General features: G+C 48.7%; 7 protein-coding genes across 7 annotated transcripts; 5 read left to right on the top strand and 2 right to left on the bottom strand.

Annotated features, from left to right (window-relative positions):
* Positions 1-336: 336 nt before the first annotated feature.
* On the bottom strand, positions 337-1,485 carry N7466_009228 (uncharacterized protein; the record flags this gene model as incomplete). The annotated part of the gene is made up of 1 exon (XM_057168617.1): positions 337-1,485. The coding sequence occupies one exon, from the start codon at positions 1,483-1,485 to the stop codon at positions 337-339; it is 1,149 nt and encodes a 382-aa protein (XP_057017323.1).
* A 2,809-nt stretch (positions 1,486-4,294) lies between these two features.
* On the top strand, positions 4,295-7,827 carry hmg1 (HMG-CoA reductase; the record flags this gene model as incomplete). Its single annotated transcript, XM_057168616.1, has 3 exons — positions 4,295-4,627; positions 4,716-7,420; positions 7,491-7,827. 3 exons carry the CDS (start codon positions 4,295-4,297, stop codon positions 7,825-7,827), a joined length of 3,375 nt encoding a protein of 1,124 aa, XP_057017322.1.
* An 894-nt stretch (positions 7,828-8,721) lies between these two features.
* N7466_009226 (uncharacterized protein) lies at positions 8,722-8,982 on the top strand (the record flags this gene model as incomplete). The annotated part of the gene is made up of 1 exon (XM_057168615.1): positions 8,722-8,982. One exon carries the CDS (start codon positions 8,722-8,724, stop codon positions 8,980-8,982), a length of 261 nt encoding a protein of 86 aa, XP_057017321.1.
* A 1,532-nt stretch (positions 8,983-10,514) lies between these two features.
* N7466_009225 (putative cell polarity protein) lies at positions 10,515-13,142 on the top strand (the record flags this gene model as incomplete). The annotated part of the gene is made up of 1 exon (XM_057168614.1): positions 10,515-13,142. One exon carries the CDS (start codon positions 10,515-10,517, stop codon positions 13,140-13,142), a length of 2,628 nt encoding a protein of 875 aa, XP_057017320.1.
* Positions 13,143-14,468: 1,326 nt separating this feature from the next.
* cyp4 (peptidyl-prolyl cis-trans isomerase) lies at positions 14,469-15,469 on the top strand (the record flags this gene model as incomplete). The annotated part of the gene is made up of 4 exons (XM_057168613.1): positions 14,469-14,616; positions 14,795-14,964; positions 15,072-15,178; positions 15,283-15,469. The coding sequence occupies 4 exons, from the start codon at positions 14,469-14,471 to the stop codon at positions 15,467-15,469; spliced, it is 612 nt and encodes a 203-aa protein (XP_057017319.1).
* Positions 15,470-16,424: 955 nt separating this feature from the next.
* Positions 16,425-18,411, top strand: N7466_009223 (fungal specific transcription factor domain-containing protein; the record flags this gene model as incomplete). Its single annotated transcript, XM_057168612.1, has 3 exons — positions 16,425-17,291; positions 17,390-18,364; positions 18,394-18,411. The coding sequence occupies 3 exons, from the start codon at positions 16,425-16,427 to the stop codon at positions 18,409-18,411; spliced, it is 1,860 nt and encodes a 619-aa protein (XP_057017318.1).
* A 339-nt stretch (positions 18,412-18,750) lies between these two features.
* N7466_009222 (high-affinity Cu transporter CTR3) lies at positions 18,751-19,694 on the bottom strand (the record flags this gene model as incomplete). Its single annotated transcript, XM_057168611.1, has 3 exons — positions 18,751-19,358; positions 19,417-19,447; positions 19,509-19,694. 3 exons carry the CDS (start codon positions 19,692-19,694, stop codon positions 18,751-18,753), a joined length of 825 nt encoding a protein of 274 aa, XP_057017317.1.
* Between the last annotated feature and the right edge of the window lie 57 nt (positions 19,695-19,751).

Genomic DNA, 19,751 nt, shown 5'->3' with positions numbered 1-19,751 from the left:
AGGATTTCCTTTCTTTCATCATTTCCAATCTCCTCATTCTATTCGACACTTCCTAAATGTTGATTGGCTCCTATAGATCTCATCGGATCACAAAGGTCCGCTCGCTAACTTGAGGCTTAACATTTGAAGATTTCAAGGGCAAATTATTTACAAAATTCACTGGGAGGGGAAAAAAAAAGAAGATAAACAAAATAAATCACGATTCAACCCATGTGCCTCCAGGGCCTGGGTATTCTCGTGATACTCGTCATTTGGCTGCTCAGCTACCTAATGCATACATGTGGGCATGTTCTAGGGGAATCTTTGAAATATTCACAAAAAAAAAAAAGTAAAACTTTAACTAGCCGCCTCCGTCGCTTGGCAGCTATCTACCGTCACTGTTCGCACCTCCACTTCGGTCACGGTCCGCCAGGCAGTCACAGCACCGACCGTAACAATCACCGTGGCTGCCTCCACTGTCATTGTCGAAATAGAGACAGCGGAGGAACTAGCGGTGGCTTGAGTGACCATCGTCGAAACAAAAATGGCAGAAGAAGTGCTAGTCTCGGCCTGAATCGTCGACGTCGATGTCATTGAAGTTGAAAGAGCAGCCGCCGTGGTACCAGAAAGAGTCACGGCATCTTCATTCGTCAAATCATCAAACTCCGACGAGATTGCAGCACTGTCAAGACTTTGGCCCTCGGTGTAGTCATCAGTCGCCTCCGCATCGCTTGCGGCCTGACCCACAATATCAATATCAATACAAGTCGTATAGATCTCCAGCTTTCCATCCGGGTATCCATCATCAGCGCTCGCTTTTGTGGGCCAGTCCCATACCCAGTAAAGGGTATACAGACTCCCCGTTGTGGCCGTGGTTGGAATTTGAATGTCTTGTTGACACCATAGATCAGCGCCCATCAACGTGTTTGCCACGTGCGGGTACTTCTCCTGTCGGTATTCGGATATATTTCCCGTGTTGATCTGGTAGCAGCGGCCGTCGTCGAAATTCTGCACAGACAGAAGCGTGCCATTTCCACCACTGCCCGTGCCATTCCAGCCCCAGACGCCGTGGACGTCGTTGAGAGTTTCGCCGAGCTTGGGGTCTGTTGTTCCGTATACATACACCGTCCCGCGGTTCGGGGGTTTGCCTGGTTGATTCCAGGGCAAGGTGACATGGCCGTTCTCTTGGTAGCGGAGTGCGATGGCGTCACCCGCATTGGCTTGTAATCGAGGACTCCCGGTTGTTTGTGTTTGGTCCTGCTGTGTGTCCTTGCATAGCTTGGTGCTGTCATAGATCACTGTCACATTTGCTTGGCCGTCTGGAGGGATCAGGTAGGTCATGGTTGTATCGTTGAATCCCGCCGCGGTACGAAGGTAGTTCCCCCGGGCGTATCCTGCCGCCCCAGTGAAGGTTCCATTTTCCGCGATCACTCGGATTTCCTCTACCCAGGAATGAGCGTTGGCGTATGCGACGAAGAGGAGAGCTGTGAGGGCTCGAAAGTACATGTCGAAAATTGGTAAAAGAAATATAGTATGAATCGTTTTGAAAGATATAAAGATCGTGCACGTTACCGGCCAGCGGTGCAGTGTTGAGCTAAAGGGCTTCGGGGGAGGAGAACAGTAAAGAATGCAAAGAAGGTTATTAAATGGGAGCAAAGGGTAGAAAGGTTGGTGGTTTTATTCGCGGCGAAATGAGTGAATAAAAGAAAGGCGACAATAGATTGAAAGGAGAACAATAGCTGAATGAATCCAGTTCTAAACCATAGTGATACCTAAGGGACAAAGGAACAGCACGGCTTTTGAAAGGTGTTTCAAGTAATGGATTTTTTTTTTGACAAGGCAACAATCTACAACAGACTGGCCTCACTGGTTCATAAGTGAGTCTTGGAATTTCGCAAGATTTTCAATCCAGGGCAATGAGTCGCAAATATAGAAAGGTCAGTAGTACAGAAGGCTGGCGTTGCGCCTCATTGGAGCAATGCAAAACATATGCAGCAGCATTCTTCAAGGTTGAAACAATCTAAATCTGGCACCCGACGGAGAATTTAGAGCCCAGCGCCAAGAGATATTGAAGCGTTGAGCTTCCGGGGGAATGGTTGGGTGAGATGGTTAGTGAGATATTTTTAATGTCTGAAGTAACTCCTGGCGCTTAGGGAAGTTGGACTGCAGTCATGTGCAACATGATAACATTTTGAATGGACTTGGCGAAAAAGAGGCTAAGCGCCTTGGGCATCATTCAACGTTAGGTAATTTCTCCTATATAGAGTGGTTATGGAGATATTGTAGCCGCTATACGAATCAGGTCGGACATTTGCATCTTCTCCGGCCCAGTGACTCTTGAGTCTTGACCGTCACGTACCTTTGTGTGTTCAATTTTCCCTGTCAAGAAAGCTTCAATGTTGGACTCCAATATATCTACTCCTTACTTTGAACCATTGTCCTTATCTCCCAGCTTGGAACGCTCCATGTTCAACAAGTGAGTTTGTGTGGTGTTATATGTAGCTGAAAAGAAAAAGAAAATACCTCTAACCGTCCCCACTGACACGTCTGTTGTCGCGATCTGCATCAGCTCTTTGTTTTTTTTTCTCTCTTCTCTTTCCCATCCCATTCCCGTTTGTCACCATTCGACCCTCAGTGGAGCCCATTCCGAGTGTGATTGATCCGAGAATACTACGAACAACGACGCTCGGTTGTCTCCGACGGACTTGCCATCTTATCTTGATTTTTTCTTATGCTTGGCGAGCTCGGTAACGGAGCCCATTCTGGTCAGGTGGATAAAAAACCACGGGTCTGCCGGGTCAGAAAGACTCATGATTTGACTTGGAGTTATCTGATTCAATTTGGGTGCTCCGTCAGCTCCACCGGGTGGATTCCATCTGGTCGGCAAGAAACAGGGTCGCCAAAGTTGCAGACCGGCGATTCTCGGAATTGGAAAGCCATGAGCAAGTTCCCGGAGACATATCGGGCGTTCGCTGACGTGGACTGAAGTGACGAGAAGCGGTCACCGGCTTTTTTTTTTTTTCTTTCTGAGGGATCAATAGTTCAGAATTACGGTTATTGGGCATGGGTAAATAGTAGCAGGTGAAAAAAAAGCCAAATGGTAGTGGAACCCACTAACTGTAACAGATCGACTTTTTTATCGGGCACTCGGGGCACTCGGGGACATGCAAGAAAAAACCCACAATATTGAAATTCTGCAAATATTCTGCACGTCTGCCATATGGTGGTGTCTATAATATGCAGGCTGACAAGGGGGGGTTGCAGATTGAGCTGGAGACTCACTGGAGACTTAGTATAGAGAACTCACTACTGGGCCCGAGGGACTTGCTTCGGGTAACACGAACTCCCCCCTTTTAGGCTTGATGGTGGGCTACAACCCGCCCTATACATCTTACATATATTTTTTTCTTCTCTAAAAGGAAAATTTGCCACTAAATTACCCTGCATTCATGGGAAATGGCATAGATCAACCGTCAATGCTGCAAAAGATAGTACAAATGAAGACGCATGATCGTCTTCGAAGCTTTCGCAGCTAAGAAAAGTCAAATGTACTAGTAGCCTAAGAGAAAGCTGCTGCGCTAGTTTAAAAGAGCCTTCGTGCTGCTTAGTATTGTTGATTGTTCTATACTCGATCTTTCTTTGTTTGAGTAGGAACATTCCCAGATATCTTTCCCTCCCCTATTGCCCTTGTTGCAAATACCTCATTTTCTCGTGTCTTTTTTTTTTCTATTTCTTTTTCTAAAATCATCTTTTCCATCTCTCGTATGTGATCCACTGCAGAGTTGAAAGTTGGTTCAATTCATTTTGTTGGCTGTCAAAACTTGGGTTCTCCACTACGCCGTCGTGGCTTGGCGACCCCCAGTCACCGGGGATACTTAATTCCATCGGCGTGGACCCGGGATCTCAATTATTTTGCAGCCTTCAGGGGGTCTCCGTGCTTCTTCTCCGTAAACCGCGACTCCAGATCGAGAGGAACCGCCGTGTTCTCCCTTTCCCTTTCCCCTTCCCTATCCTTTTCTTGTTTGGTAGGCTCGTTCCTTCCTTCCTTGTTGCGCTGTCGCTGACCAGAAAAAAAAAAGTTCCCGTGGGAACTCCAGCGCAAGAAAACACCACCTTGTGTGGCACATGGGGCAGGAGATCTACAATTTCTAAGATCTCTCAACACTCAATTGTCTTCGGATTTGGCCGAACGACATATCACAACGCAGTGGGAATTCTAGCAGGCATTGGTCCCTCCGGACCGTCATAAACCCCCCGTCAGCGCCTTCAACAGACGTCCACACCGCTTCCCTCACCCACCCCGATTGCACTCAACATGGCGACTTCTTTGATTTCCAAGCGATTGCGCTCAACGGAGGAGACTCAGGATGCCGAACCCAGTTGGATTCGTCGACAGATCACCTCCGGCTTGCAATGCATCTCGCGTCGCGCCTGTATACACCCCATCCACACCATTGTGGTCATTGCGCTGCTTGCCAGCACCACCTACGTGGGGCTCCTGGAAGGCAGCTTTTTGGACTCCAAGAACCCTCGGAATGTTGCCGGTCAGGTCGACATTGATGCCTTGCTCCAAGGAAGTCGGAGCTTGCGACTAGGCGAGTCAACCTCGTGGAAGTGGCAAGCGGAAGACACCTGGGTCAACTCGGAGGTACGCTTTTTTCCCCCTTTCCCTTCCCCTTCCCCGCGCTACCCCAATCACCGGGACAAAAAAAGAGTTAACCAACATACAATTATAGGACATTAAGGAGCCGGCTGTCAACCACTTGGCTTTGTCGACATTCATCTTCCCCGATTCCACCTCCAAGTCTGCCCCGTCCGCCGTCAATGTCCCGTTCCCTTCCAACCTCTCTGCCTACTCGGTTCCCTACACCCCCAACCTTTTCACCTCCTTTTCCCACGACTCGGCTCTTGCCTACACCGTGCCCTTTGAGCAGGTTTCGGACCTCCTCAAGTCCGTCCAGGAGATTGCGGACCCGTCTTCCAATGGTGCCGAGGCCGAGCCCAAGAAATGGATCATGAGAGCCGCTCGTGGTGCTGCGGGTTCCCGCACTGCCCTCGTGCTATGGTTCACTGATGCTTGGAACTCCTTTGTGGATCTCATCAAGCATGCCGAGACCATTGACATTGTGATCATGACCCTTGGATACATCTCGATGCACCTTAGCTTCTTGTCGCTCTTCTTCTCCATGAGACGTCTGGGCTCCAACTTCTGGCTCGGTGCCACAGTCCTCATCTCGGGATCCTTTGCCTTCCTCTTCGGTCTTTTGGTCACCACCAAACTTGGTGTGCCAATTAACCTCCTTTTGCTCTCCGAGGGTCTGCCTTTCCTGGTTGTCACCATTGGTTTTGAGAAGCCGATCATGTTCACCCGGGCCGTTCTCAAGGCATCGGTGGACAGCCGTCGCCCTGGTCCAGGTGCTGCTCCTCGCCCTCTGTCTTCTAGCACCCCTGGCTCCATTCAAGATTCCATTGCTACTGCCATCAAGCAGCAAGGTTTCGAGATCATCCAGCACTACTGCATTGAGATTGGTCTCTTGGCTCTTGGTGCTGCCTCTGGCGTACAGGGCGGTCTTCAGCAATTCTGCTTCCTCGCGGCTTGGATTCTGTTCTTTGACTGTGTGCTGCTCTTTACCTTCTACACCACCATTCTCTGCATCAAGCTTGAGATCACCCGCATTCGTCGCCATGTTGCCCTGCGCAAGGCTTTGGAGGAGGACGGAATCACCCACAGCGTCGCTGAGAGCGTTGCATCCAGCAATGACTGGCCCAACTTGGGCTCGGCTGGCAATGATGGTGACACCAACATCTTTGGTCGCAAGGTCAAGTCGAGCAATGTCCGTCGGTTCAAGATCTTGATGGTTGGTGGTCTGATCTTGATCAATGTTGTCAACCTGTCAGCTATTCCCTTCCGGAACACTGGTAACGGTGCCCTGATTTCCCGCCTGTCTAACTTTATGGCTCCTACCCCTATCGACCCCTTCAAGGTTGCTGAGAACGGTCTGGATGCTGTTTACGTCGCTGCCAAGAGCCAAAAGCAGGAGACAATGGTTACCATTCTTTCGCCCATCAAGTACAAGCTGGAGTACCCCTCTGTCTACTACGCGGGCGAAGAGACCGGTGCCTTCGATATCGAGTACACTGAGCAGTTCCTTGACACCGTTGGTGGCAAGGTCCTCGAAAGCCTTCTCAAGAGCGTGGAGGACCCCTTCATTAGCAAGTGGATCATTGCCGCTTTGACCCTGAGCATCATTCTTAACGGATACCTGTTCAATGCCGCCCGCTGGAGTATCAAGGAGCCTGAACCGGCCCCTGCTCCCGCGGAGCCCGTCGCTCCCAAGGTGTACCCCAAGTTCGAGCCTAACGAGCAGGAGTCTACTCGCACTGCTACCGAATGTGAACTGATGCTCAAGGAGAAACGTGCCCCTATGCTCACCGACGATGAATTGATCAGCCTTTCTCTGCGTGGTAAGCTGCCTGGGTATGCTCTGGAGAAGAGTATGGAGGATGAGAACTTGATGAGCCGCGTGGACGCTTTCACCCGTGCCGTCAAGATTCGTCGCTCTGTTGTCTCTCGCACTCCCGCTACCTCTGGAATCACCAGCTCCCTCGAACACTCCAAGCTCCCATACCAAGGATACAACTACGGTCTTGTCCACGGTGCCTGCTGTGAAAATGTTATTGGTTATTTGCCTCTCCCTCTTGGTGTTGCTGGCCCCATCAACATTGATGGCCAGAACTACTTCATTCCCATGGCCACTACTGAAGGTGTGTTGGTCGCCAGTACCAGCCGTGGTGCTAAGGCTATCAACGCTGGTGGTGGTGCCGTTACTGTTTTGACCGGCGACGGTATGACTCGTGGTCCTTGTGTGAGCTTCCCGACCTTGGCTCGGGCTGCTGCTGCCAAGGTTTGGATTGACTCGGAAGAAGGCCGAAGCATCATTTTCTCCGCTTTCAACTCAACAAGTCGTTTCGCTCGTCTTCAGACTCTCAAGACCGCTCTCGCTGGTACCTACCTCTACATCCGATTCAAGACCACCACTGGTGATGCCATGGGCATGAACATGATTTCCAAGGGTTGTGAGAAGGCACTTGATGTCATGGGCAAGGAATGTGGCTTCGATGACATGTCCATTATCTCGCTGTCAGGTAACTTCTGTACCGACAAGAAGGCTGCTGCTATCAACTGGACTGATGGCCGTGGTAAGTCTGTTGTGGCTGAGGCTATTATCCCGGGAGATGTTGTCAAGAGCGTCCTGAAGAGCGACGTCGCCGCTTTGGTCGAGCTGAACATCAGCAAGAACTTGATCGGAAGTGCGATGGCTGGTTCCCTGGGTGGTTTCAACGCCCACGCTTCCAACATTGTTGCCGCTATATTCTTGGCTACTGGCCAGGATCCTGCTCAAGTGGTCGAGAGCAGCAGTTGTATCACCACTATGAAGAAGTAAGTGTCCTATTCAGTTGTGACATCCTTTATTGAACATCAAAACTAACGAATGCCTTTTTTTTTCTAGCAACAACGGTGACCTCCAGATCGCGGTTTCCATGCCTTGTATCGAGGTGGGTACCATCGGTGGTGGTACTATCCTTGAGGCTCAAGGTGCCATGCTGGACTTGCTTGGCGTCCGTGGAGCCCATCCCACCAACCCCGGTGAGAACGCCCGCCAGCTGTCTCGCATTATCGCCGCCTCTGTCCTCGCTGGTGAGCTCAGTCTGTGCTCTGCCCTTGCCGCTGGACACCTTGTCAAGGCCCACATGGCCCACAACCGTAGTGCGGCCCCAACTCGCTCGTCGACCCCCGTGTCGGCCGCCGTGGGTGCTGCCCGCGGTCTTTCCATGACCACCAAATAAGCAACGACGTGCCCAGTGCTCTCCACTGGCCCGCGGAAATGATTTTCTCGTATATTTTCTCTCCATGCCACCTCCTTCGATACCATCCCTCTGATGCAGACTTTCGGCGAGCCTACCACCTCGACCAGTAACATCTGATTCTGCATCTTATATCTCTACCATACCCGAGAGTCATTCATTTTGACTCTACAGATGTGGAGAGAAAACAAACAGCTAGGTAATACCAGTGATGGTTCTCCCTGCTGAGAAGTAAGTCAGTTGCTCAGCTACTTGGTCTTTCTGAGGCCAACCCAAAAAGCAACCGCTACCAGCGGATACGACCTACGCCCTGTTCTACAATTTGTACTTAGACTGTTCCATTCAATAAATAAGCAACTTTCGAATTTTGAAATACTCTCTCCGATTGACCGATACTAAGGTTGCTTGTCCAATCAAACACGTCCTCGGCATATGTACTAGTACCTAGTAGGTAGTAGTACTCCCGAGTCCTACGAAAACAATGGGAAGTTTCCAAGGTCCTAGTCACATTCTCGAATTCCTATTTAAGTAGGCAGGCAATATTCACTTTGGGGTAAGCCAAGTACTAGAAGGTACTAGTAGCAACCTTGAATTGTTAACTCACCTTGGACTCCGAATCCAGATATGGTTATTCCATCTCCGCGCAACTATAGGGAAATTCGATTTAACTCCCGAGGTCTCTCATAACCTCTTCCCATTTTCATAGCACCTTACTTCTGATTTGACTCTTCCCAACGAAATAAACCGATCCTTTTACTACTCTGAAGGCAAACAACCTGTTTTCTTTCAACCTCATCTCGAACAAACAATAAGTCCTTGGAGATCTTACATCCCAACTCTCAGTTCGTTTATCAAACTCAAACCCAGTCCTCTACAATGGGGATCCCTCTTTATCAAGAGACACCGGCCAAGGCCAATGAAGAGAAAAAAGGCATCGACAATTCCAACTTGTTCAAGGTCCTTCAAGAGGAAATCTCAGCCAAGGGAAGAGAATTGAGTAGAGAGCTCCGAGACATAAGAACAGGGATCGAAACTCTCGCTGCATCCCTTGAAATTCTGGAAGATGATATTGAGAACATCGGCTCAGAAGTGTTTTTAAACGCCCTCGCTAGCCACTGCCCAGGTGGAGATAGATGACGGAGAGCAAGAATGACAGTATTGCTCTCAAAGGCTGATACTTTTGTTGACCGCTGGATTGAGGAGCGGATAGAAGACCCATAGATTCATTCTATAGCCCAAGAAGTGGTTGATAGAGTCGGGCTTGATTTTTGCTCTCAGCTACTACGATGTGTTGTACCTAATTAGGCTAGCCTATTTATCACAATGATCTCAGCATTTGACCAGACGCTTACACACATCAACTAGTACTAGTAATCACCCTTCGGTTGGCTACTTCCCTTGAAAAGGAGTCCAACTAGCGGGGAATTATGTATATGCTCTAATCTTAAAGTCGCTTAAGAACCGAGCGCCACCATGGACGGTATCAAGTCCATCTAATGAGAATAATTTTAGGAGTGGATATCGCATGTCTACATCAGGTTTAGTGGATCAAGTGCACGAACTGGTCAAGTCATGGTATTTTCGTATTCGTACCGTATCAAGAAAAACACTGGAGCCAAAAGAGTCTAGATTGTCCATCTCCTGAACGTCTTTTAGGGCTTCTTCCCCCTTTACTCAACCCATCCCCTTAATGCATATAACCATGCAATATTCTAGAGTTATTGTTCCCTCTCTTTTTTTTTCTTTACTTTTTTTGAAATCAGTGATGACCTCGAATCTGATGGCTTAATAGCCTCCATTGAAATTTTGTAAGATATTTCCAAGGTTCTTACATAGAATCCATTGTTCTGCAAGGAGCCAGCGGGAGGCGCGGCCCCCCCGGATGTGATTTCAGCCCCCCTTTGTGGCTAGTGACGAAATTAGGGTATTGTTACTGTAAATTATACTATTTTGTACTATTTTAGCACGGAAGTTTGTTGCGTTTTTTTGTGTTTTTTTGTGTTTTTTTTTGTGTATTTTGTGTATTTTATGGTGTTTTCTTTTTTTCCTTCTAATTCTGACATGTCATTTTCAACAAGACACTTTTTTTGACCACGAGCTGGTAAGAAAAAGCCTTGGGAACTCTATAGATACAAAAAACGTGCACTTTGTTAGAGATAAAAGGATTATAAACACGGCAAGTCATAGATCAGAATAGAGTCCTGAGGAAATGGTGATTGGGGCTTGGCTTGCATACTAGTTCCTGAATTAATGTAAGCCCTTGGCTTTCCACACTGTAAGGACCAGCGGGTCCCCCGTAAGGGAACTCCGGAGTCAACCAGAAAGAGAACTTTTGACAAAAACTCCCCTTTCATAATTTTGTTTCCCCTTCCCACAAGTCCTACACTCCTTTGGACTCGGGCTTTTGGCTTCATCACTTTCCTTCATACTTTCCAATCCTCTTGGTGGCTCGAGTCCTCCTAACCCCCCCCTTCCGCGCCTCCCTTCGTTTCAGACTTTCAGATCAGTGGAGGAGATAAAACTGGGTCCTGTGTGGTTGACGACGTGGATGTGTCTTACTTCGCCAACCTTCCCCCATATTTCCCCAACCTGAGAACCAAACTCAAAGGAAACTTCCGAATCGATCAAAAGTCCAGGGAGGAGTCGACATTTCCCTTTGCGACCCTGATATGAATGGCCATTCGGGAGCCATGTCGCCTGTCTCCGTCGATGGCAGCGACTGGTCCGGCATCAACCAATACCAAAAGTCGGACGCGCCCTTTTCGCCAACATTTCCCTCCTCTCGTAGCAACTTAGCTACACCCCCAACCTCAGTCGTCCCTAGCGCTCCCCTGAGCCCCAACGGTACCGGTCTCCCGCTGCCGGGCAGCGGGAACCCATCTCCGCCCAGCTCTGTGGGTGGCGCGAGATCCAGCTCAGGAACCTTGGGCGGTGACACACGCGATGGTGGCCGAAGACGCCGACAGATGGAGGAGATATTACATCAGCACTATGTGACATTCAAACGGTTCCTCAGTGCCACTTACCGCGAAGACCGAATCAACGGCCGATCCAACAAAGCCCGCGATAAGCTCCTGCGACTCTCGCCGACCCAGTTCCACGAACTGAGTACCGACGTCTATGACGAGCTTATTCGCCGACAACAAGCCACACCTCCTCCTGGCCGCCCACCTCGTCCTGACGTACCTGCCTTCCTCCTTCCCCGTGCCAACTTTCATGAGAAACGGAACCAGGCCCGCGAGAAGCTCGCTTCGCTTCAGCCCCAGCGATTTCGCGATCTCGCGACCGATGTCTTCTGTGAGCTGGAGCGCCGTTTCCCACCGTTCACGGGTCGTCGTCCTTCGCCGGGCATGCCGCCGGACGGTCGTCGTTCGCAGTCTCGTGGTCCTCCGAGTCGCAATGGTCGAGGTTATCCATCTGGTGGTCCTCCTAGCCCATTCCCTCCTCGACAGGGCTCGCTTGGAGGTCCGCCCCCGGGCATGAATGGAGATGGCCCCTTCCCTCGATCTTTCCAGAGTAACACTATGGTTCCGAATAAGAGCACGATGGTTGAGGATAGTGATGATATGGGAGGAGAAGATGATGATGATGCCCGGAGCGATGCATTTGCGCTGGATGCAGTTTTGAGCAGACGAGCCACAACTACAACTCTTGGTGATGGAGAACGAAAATTATTGCTGGATAGTCAAGCGCAGGTGTCAGCATTGCAAGAGAAAGTGGAAAAACTGGAAGAATTAGTCCGTTGCAAGGATGAGGAGCTGTCCCGGTCAGCAGACTCAGATCAATCTGCGGTCAGCCATAGTGAACGCCAGGAGTGGGATGATCTACGACAGGATTTGGAGAGCAAGGTGTCGCAGGCCGAAGACCTCAACAACTCACTCCAGGAGGAGCTTGAACGGGTTCGAGCAGAGCATGATAATGTGGAGCAGGAGCTTCGCCATCAGCTTGATGAGGTTGTCCGGGAGTCTGGGGATCCAGACCTAATGGCTCGATTCTCTGATCTGGAAATCAAGCACCAGAGTCTTCAGAGCGAGCTACAGCAGCAACAGCAGGTTACCACCGAGGTCCGGCGCGAGGCATCTGAGTTCCTCATGGAGATGAAAACCCTTACAGCCCAGAGCCATGCTTATTGGGAACAAGAAGAGCGGATGTCCAATGATATCCAGAAACTCCAAGATGAAGTCAACAATTGGAAGAATCGCTACGCAAAGGCGAAAGCTCAGCAGGGTCATCTTCGCACTTCCTCTGTTGGCATCTCAGAAGTTCGACCTGATGCAAGCATTATTGCCAAGGAGCACGAGCTGGTGCAGGCCGATGGTGTGGTGAAGGATATTCATGTGACCAAGTTCCAGATGTCGATTGACGAGCTACTACGCGTTGCACGCTTTGGAGATGCCCAGGAGGTATCCAGCCATGTCAAGGCTGCTATCGTTACCGTTCGTTACATGATTCAGGATGTGGATCAGGCACCTCCTCCAGTTGATGGCACAGCTGCTCTTCGCATGAAGGCTAAGAACAGAGTGACTGCCACTGCAAACAATATGATCACTGCTGCTCGTAATTTCACTGGCTCCAGTGGTCTTTCCCCGGTCTCCTTGCTAGATGCCGCCGCCTCGCATCTTTGCACTGCCGTTGTGGAGATGGTACGAGTGGTTAAAATCCAAGCATCACCAGCGGAGGAGCTTGAGGAGAATCTGGAAGAGGAGGAGGCCGACCTTTCCCAGGAGAAGTACCCAGACTACTTCAGCACAAGTGCCAGCCAAAGGCGCTATAGCAACCATTCTGAATATAGTGCCATAAGCCCACCCGAGCATGACCATCCGGCTATGCAAAACGGGTACACCAATGGGTTCTCCTACGGAGCGCCACAAGAGGATCACGAACTCCAAGAGTTGAAGCTTTATGTTGAAGACCAGACTGATGGTATGGTTCAGTCCATCCAGGCTTTGGTTGCTAGCATCCGAGCCGAGCAGGAGCTGAGCAGCGTGGAGATCCACGTCTCTGCTATTGGCGATGTGGTCAACAACGTGGTATCTGCTACCGAACACCTTATTCAAGACCGCAGTGGCGACATTGCCCTTCGCGAGCAATCTGAACCCGCTATTCAGGCCCTTGATGAATGCCGCGGTCGACTCCTTACTACTGCTGCCGAAGGCCACCATGCCACCACCCCCGAGCAAATGCGCGATGTGACCAACCAACTACCCCCTCTTGCGTTTGAGCTTGCTCGGCAGACCAAGGAGCTTGTGTCTCGCCTAGATTCCTTGAGCCACGCTGACGACGATGACTTCCGGTGATGATTGATTTGACTTGATTTGACTTGATTTTCCTCTTTTCTCAACACAGTTTACTGTGTTTATGCATACGTTGCGGGCAATGCCCCAAACCACTCTGCACTATGTATTTCATTCCATTCTCCCTTCTATACTTTCTCCACATCTTTTTACCTTTTTACCTTTTCTCTGGCTTTTAAGCGACTATCATCTGTGGCAAACGAGCCGACAATGTCGATATGATGTCCTGGTACGCGTGGCATTCGTGGTTTTTGGTTCGCTTTTTCCCCCTTTACTTTTCTGCTGTTTCGAATTGGTTTATATTCGTTGTATTATTGCCATTATGATCCTCGGGTCTATCACTTCTCTCCCCCTCTATTCTCTTCTCCCCCCTTTTCTCCGTTGTTGAATTTTGGTTCATGTCTTCACGGACCCCGGGATAGAGGCGCTGGGTCCTGCATTATTTCAATGCACTTGAATTAGAATACAATGATTTCTTCAATACTTTCATCTTCAAACCTCAATCTGCGTTGTAAATTCCAGCTCGAAACTTGGAAATGAACTTGAAACTTGCCAATCGCTGGTCATTGAAGAGGACATCAATTGATTCATAAATGCTATCAGGCCTTGAAAATGCACACAAAATGCTGAAAGTAACATTTGAAGGTATTCAGAATCAATGTATTAATTATACTGGACTTTGAATGAACTACAGAACGGTTCGCTCATTTCTGAGCTAATTGAACCCAAGGGGGCAATTGAAATAGTAACTTTGAGGATAGTTCAATTAGTACTAGGATTATTGAGTTTCAAATGAATGGCAGCATGTTAAAGGGTGCATTGTGACTGTCAAGGGAGTGGAGGCTAGGGGCTAGTGACTAAGTATTGCATTGTAAAATTGTAAATAGAAGCAAGTAATCCAGATAACCTACCGCTTACCCCTTTCTGACAATATCCACAATTCTGCCCTTTTTCAAGGAGCTTCTCGGGATCACGTAATCATCGATCACCGGCGGCTTTTCTACCTCAAAGCTGCCTTTTTTCCCCTATAGCCTCTACTTTCATCATCTTCATCATCTTGTATTTCTAAAAACTTGTAAGTATTGACTCTCCTGATGTGGAAATTTGGAGATCAATTGTACCAATTGTCTACAACATCCCATATGCCTCATGCTCGTTGATTGGACAAATCAAGGGAGTTCCCTCTGAACACCTTGGGATCCTTTGGAGTGCAATGCCTGAGTCACCCAATCACGAAAAATGCGCACCTTGTCTCTCTCGTCTACTGCAGAAGCTAACCTAAAACGTGGCCGGCATTAAAGTTAATCCGCTCCGTTCCTGCCCCTCACCATGTTTTGCCGCCTCAAGTCAACCCCACCCTCCCTCTTCTCTTCTCTGAACTCTTTCCATCCTTCTACTCGATCATTCTCATCCACATCCGCAATCATGTCCCAGGTCTTCTTCGATATTCAGTACGCCCCTGTCGGCACCTCTACCCGTAAGTTCATGAATTTCCTTTTTCATCAATGACAGAGCTTTTGGAGGGGCAAGCAGAACCAGAATCTGCCCCTCCACCTTCCTCGTCAATTGAATGCCCCATCTCCTACCATCCATGAAGAATTGGCCAACATGGTTTATTCCATGTCATTAGAACGTGATACTGACTACGTATCTAGCCACGACTGGCCGCATCGTCTTCAACCTGTACGATGATGTCGTTCCCAGAACTACCAAGAACTTCCGTGAGCTTTGCTTGAAGCCCGAGGGCCAGGGTTACAAGGGATCCGGCTTCCACCGTGTCATCCCCCAGTTCATGCTCCAGGGTGGTGACTTCACCCGCCACAACGTTAGTTGCTCTCTCCTTACCTTCCAATGGCTGTGCCTGGGAGCTATTGTTTATTTACTTCTATGCCCTTGAACGTTGTCTAATTTTTTCTTCTTTATCTGGAACAGGGTACCGGTGGTCGTTCCATCTACGGTGAGAAGTTCGCCGATGAGAACTTCAAGAAGCAGCACACCCGCCCCGGTCTGCTCTCCATGGCCAACGCTGGCCCCAACACGTAAGTCATTTTGGCATGTCAGCATTACTGCTGCGCTCAGATCCACCTGACCCCGCTTCGAAACCTGTTCCTAACTTTCTATTTCTTTTTTTTTCCCCTTACAGCAACGGCTCCCAGTTCTTCATCACCACCGTTGTCACCTCTTGGCTCGATGGTAAGCACGTCGTCTTCGGCGAGGTTGCCGATGAGGCTTCCATGAAGGTCGTTAAGGCGATCGAGGCTGTTGGCTCTTCCTCCGGCTCCATCCGCTCCGCTGTCAAGCCCACCATCATTGAGTGCGGTGAGCTCTAAATCATTGGATCTTCATGATCTGGTGTAGGCGGTAATGTCTCTTTTGAGCGTGCGTCTCTCTGGACGGGACAGTAGTGCAGTGCAGCTAGCGAGTCTTTTCTTCTGGTGGTCCTTATCGCGCGATGTAATCTAGACAGTGTATCGAGCTAGTCATGCATACTTCCTTGTGCAGGAGACTCAAAAAGTTTACTACCTGTAATGCATAAAAATTTTCTACTTGTAAGCATACAATCTGTACCTGTTAAGTGGGGCATCATCCACGTGGCAGTTGCCACTTACTAGTATCATATCAAACCACTGTGGTTAGCTTCGAGCCCTACCCACCTGGACAGTGAGGTATCGGAAATGTGCATATCCATACATGCACCTAGGCACATGGGCATGGATGTGCATTTTTGGTGGATCCTTCAGTTTGTTTCTGCCGCAAGGGTTCAACATGCACCCAGTCTTCCACCTAGAGAAACTCCGATTGGCATTCACAAAGGGATAATTCTAAGCACTTGAGGATCAAGGATACTATTTGGTCCTTGGAATTATGAATCTACAGTCTGAATAGGCGATATTGTTTCATAGTCTGGATTTGTATTGGTTTACGCTGATGCACGAGCCCCGCATTGTTCGGAATTGCATGCCTTTTGTGGACATACTTAGTATCTGAGAGGCGAACTTAGCATATTTAAATTATACCTTTCCTTCAAATCCTTTCTTTTCATTATCTCATACTATCACATGCTTATATGATGAACTGGACGTTTAAACAGCTTTGAATTCCTCTCCATCGAGGTCTAGAGGGTTACAAATGCATTGCCGTGATTTGTCTCAGCCCTTCCTAGCGGCACCGAAGACGGATCCACACAAGCCGTATGGACGCCAGCATAAATTAACATTTATCAATGACAAGAAGCAAAAGATCTGCAGATTGAACGCCAGAAATGCAGCGAAGCATCGCCAAGCAATGTTCACGGGCATGTCAAATATCAGTCTTCCTCATCTGAGGCTCATTCTAATCTCCTATACAGAGGCCGAACGTCAATACATGAGCAATGAACTTGTCAGCTCCTTATATGGACGAGATTATACACAGGCTCTCCTCGATATAGAGAGATTTGAGTGCATGACCAACGAAGATGTGCAGTTTTCATTCTTTGAGGGCCCATTTGGAGTCTCTCGATTTTCGCAGACCCTCGAGGAAGAAACTATCAATCAAAACGAGGAAACACCAGTTGTGCCAGATGACTGGATATTGGAGCTCGATGGAATATTTGACCAAGCAGATATGGACTTTGAATCAATGGACTGTGTTTTGGGCATTCCAGATAGCGAAGGGAATGGCAGTCCAGACTCCGGGAATCTCGTCATGCAAGATGCAGAGGACATAGAAACCGTTTTTGAAATATCGTCTCCCACCTGCATTGAAAAACCTTTAACATTCTTCACTCATCATATCGAAGCATGGTCGATTCTTTCACATTACAAGGACAAGATCGTTCCTCTGATCTCACCCCTCGGCTTTGGCCAGGAAGCGCCTTGGTTGAACCTGGTGATACCTTGTGCTACCAGCACATTGACTGACCTCACTGCAGATACAAATGTCACGTTTGTAAAGCTTTCTTTGTTGAATGCTTTGCTTAGTACCAGTGCATTTCATCTGGGGAACCATTCCGCTATTTCCTTCGAGAGTTGGATTGAAGCTGGAAACACATATTTGAAACGAGCTCAGCACTGCTTTCTACGCTGTATGGAAGAGATTTGCCTTTCGACAAAGAAGACTAGCAAATACAAGGAGGTTTTGATGGCAATACTAAGTCTCTCAACTGCTTTTGTATGTCACCCAATTATATCCGTCTTGATCTTGACTTTTCACAAACATCACATCCATGGCATTGGCGAGAGCAAACTGACCTTTTAATCCTGCAAAAGATGATCAAAGGAGACTCTGAACAACGTCTGTCTTGTCTAGTTCAAGCTGAGAAATTCATCTCAATCAACGGATTAAAACAACCCACACTATCACCCAAACGCAGAGCCTTACACCACTGCTATGCCTACATGCGAATCATGACCGAGACCACCAGCATAAATGCCACGCCGATCACAAACCCAGCATGGAAAACCGGTCTACCAAACGAACACAATTTCGAGATGCCCTACACAGACTTCCGGATTTACCCCAACATCGCGTTCACAGACAACATCATGAAAATGGAGAAGGATCCGGCTGTCGCACAGCGAGATCTCCATCTAGCCATACCCGGGCGCTGGAGGTTGACACTATTTCCAAAGATATGTGGCGTTGCTGAGAGCTTTCTCATGCTTCTTTCGCAGGTGATTCGACTCGCGAATGAGCGGGATCTTTCCGTGCATGGGAGCGGGGAGGGGATTTTGAATCTACGGGACTTCTGGGCGCGAGCCAAGGCACTGGAAAAAGCCGTTCGGGTTCTTTTGGCCTCTTGTACTAGTCCCAGCCGTGCAGAATGGGAAGAGGAGAGCCAGATTGATTTTGGAAAGCAGCCTCGGGCTCAGGTGATGTATACTGCGTTGTTGATCTTCTTTCACCGTCGGGTTACCGATTTGGATCCTTCTTTGCTTCAGCGAGAAGTGGAGTCTGTGCAATGCTTGCTGGAGCAGGTTCGCGTGGATGAGGCCAATTTGCGAGGCGCGAATATGGCCACGCTTATATGGCCTGCATTTATTGCTGCTTGTGAGGCGGTGCATTCGGAGACACAGACATTCTTCTCGTTGTGGTTCGAGTCTTGTTCTGCGACAACAGGACTTATTAGTGCCACTATTGCTAGGCAGATTATTGAAATTATTTGGACTGAGCGAGAGATGAGTGATTTGGATGGTGAGATAGTGAATTGGCCGGATGTTTTGAGAGCTAAGAAAATAAGAATCGTATGTACATGATAATCATATGTAACTAGCCCCTAAATGATGAATGAAACGGCCCGGATTCCAATTAGCTATGGCACTCATGAAATAAGATATTTTTTTTCCATGAGTTGTTTTTTGAGTGGAGAACATCAAGCTCAGGTTGTGGACTTTCGCGGTATCATTTCTGTATGGAGAATATAATGTTAGCTTTCATGACATTATTGGAAGTATATCGGGAAAGCACACACTTTAGTATTGCGAAAGGCAGACTCGCAGAGAATAATTGGCTCATAATTGAGCGAGTGGTACTAGCCACAGCACTTGGTGACTGTGGTAGCATCATCACTGCAAAGAAAAACACGAGATGTCAGTCGTCATGGTACCACTGGAAATATGCCAAGTGAAGCCTACTCCTTTTTGAGCGAAATCGGGTCCCAAGAAAAGATAAATGACCCGAGGAAAGCACCAATGAAGATACATATGATGATGTACCCGTTGTAGTACATGGCAAGCAGCATAATAAAGTATGCGACAGCAAACTGCATCATGTGAAACAGAGCTCGGACGAATTGCTCAACGGGCGAGGGGCGGTAAGGTCCAAAGTTTGAGAGGCAGATATTGTTCAAGGCCTCGCTGTTATCGGACTCAGCACCAGTCCGAATCCCACCATTATTGTGAATCTCGTCCGAGTTCTTCGAAGGCAACGAATTTCCTGTGAAAGGTGTGATGGAGTCATTGTCAGAGTGAATAGAGTGGCCAATGATCTTGTTCTGAGGAATTGGCGTGCCCTTAACGATGCTATCGGGATTTCCCTTGACGTTTCGAGGAGCCGGGACATCAGAAGGCAAAGCAGAGAGGTAAAGGTGGCGGAGACGAGCTCGGCGTAGGATGCAGGCTTCGTACTCTCGGCCAGCCCGGCGTAGAGCCTCCAGAACCATGACCAACAGAATGATGCCGATGCAAGAGCCAGCAAAGGCGCCCTTGGAGCGAATGTGCCAGGTATTCGAGAGGAAACCTGATAGAAGACACTCGGTTAGTAGGACGGTGAGGTGATCAAACACTGGATAACTTACAGGCATCAATGGTGTACCAATTCCACAACATCTAGAACTTCATGTCAGTTCAAGTAAAAAGATATTGCAAGTAAAGAGGACAGTGAACTCACCGAGATCTTGCAGCTCATGTCCAGATCACCCATGCCACCCATACCACCCATGCCGAGGTTGCTCGTCATATTAGTAGGCATGGCACCAGTGGGCATGGCACCAGTAGGAAACATACCAGTGGGGAACATGTCAGTGGGCATAGCACCAGTAGGAAACATACCAGGGGGGAACATGTCAGTGGGCATGGCTGCAGTCGTTGTAGTCATGGTTCCCATAGAGGCCATGGAGATTGTTTCGTGGAT

This window comes from Penicillium verhagenii, assembly GCF_028828195.1.
Source record: "Penicillium verhagenii strain IBT 33310 chromosome Unknown utg000009l_segment0_segment0, whole genome shotgun sequence".
Classification (NCBI taxonomy): Eukaryota; Fungi; Ascomycota; class Eurotiomycetes; order Eurotiales; family Aspergillaceae; genus Penicillium; species Penicillium verhagenii.
The sequence above is the reverse complement of the archived record's forward strand: the minus strand, read 5'-3'. Positions and strand labels throughout refer to the sequence as shown.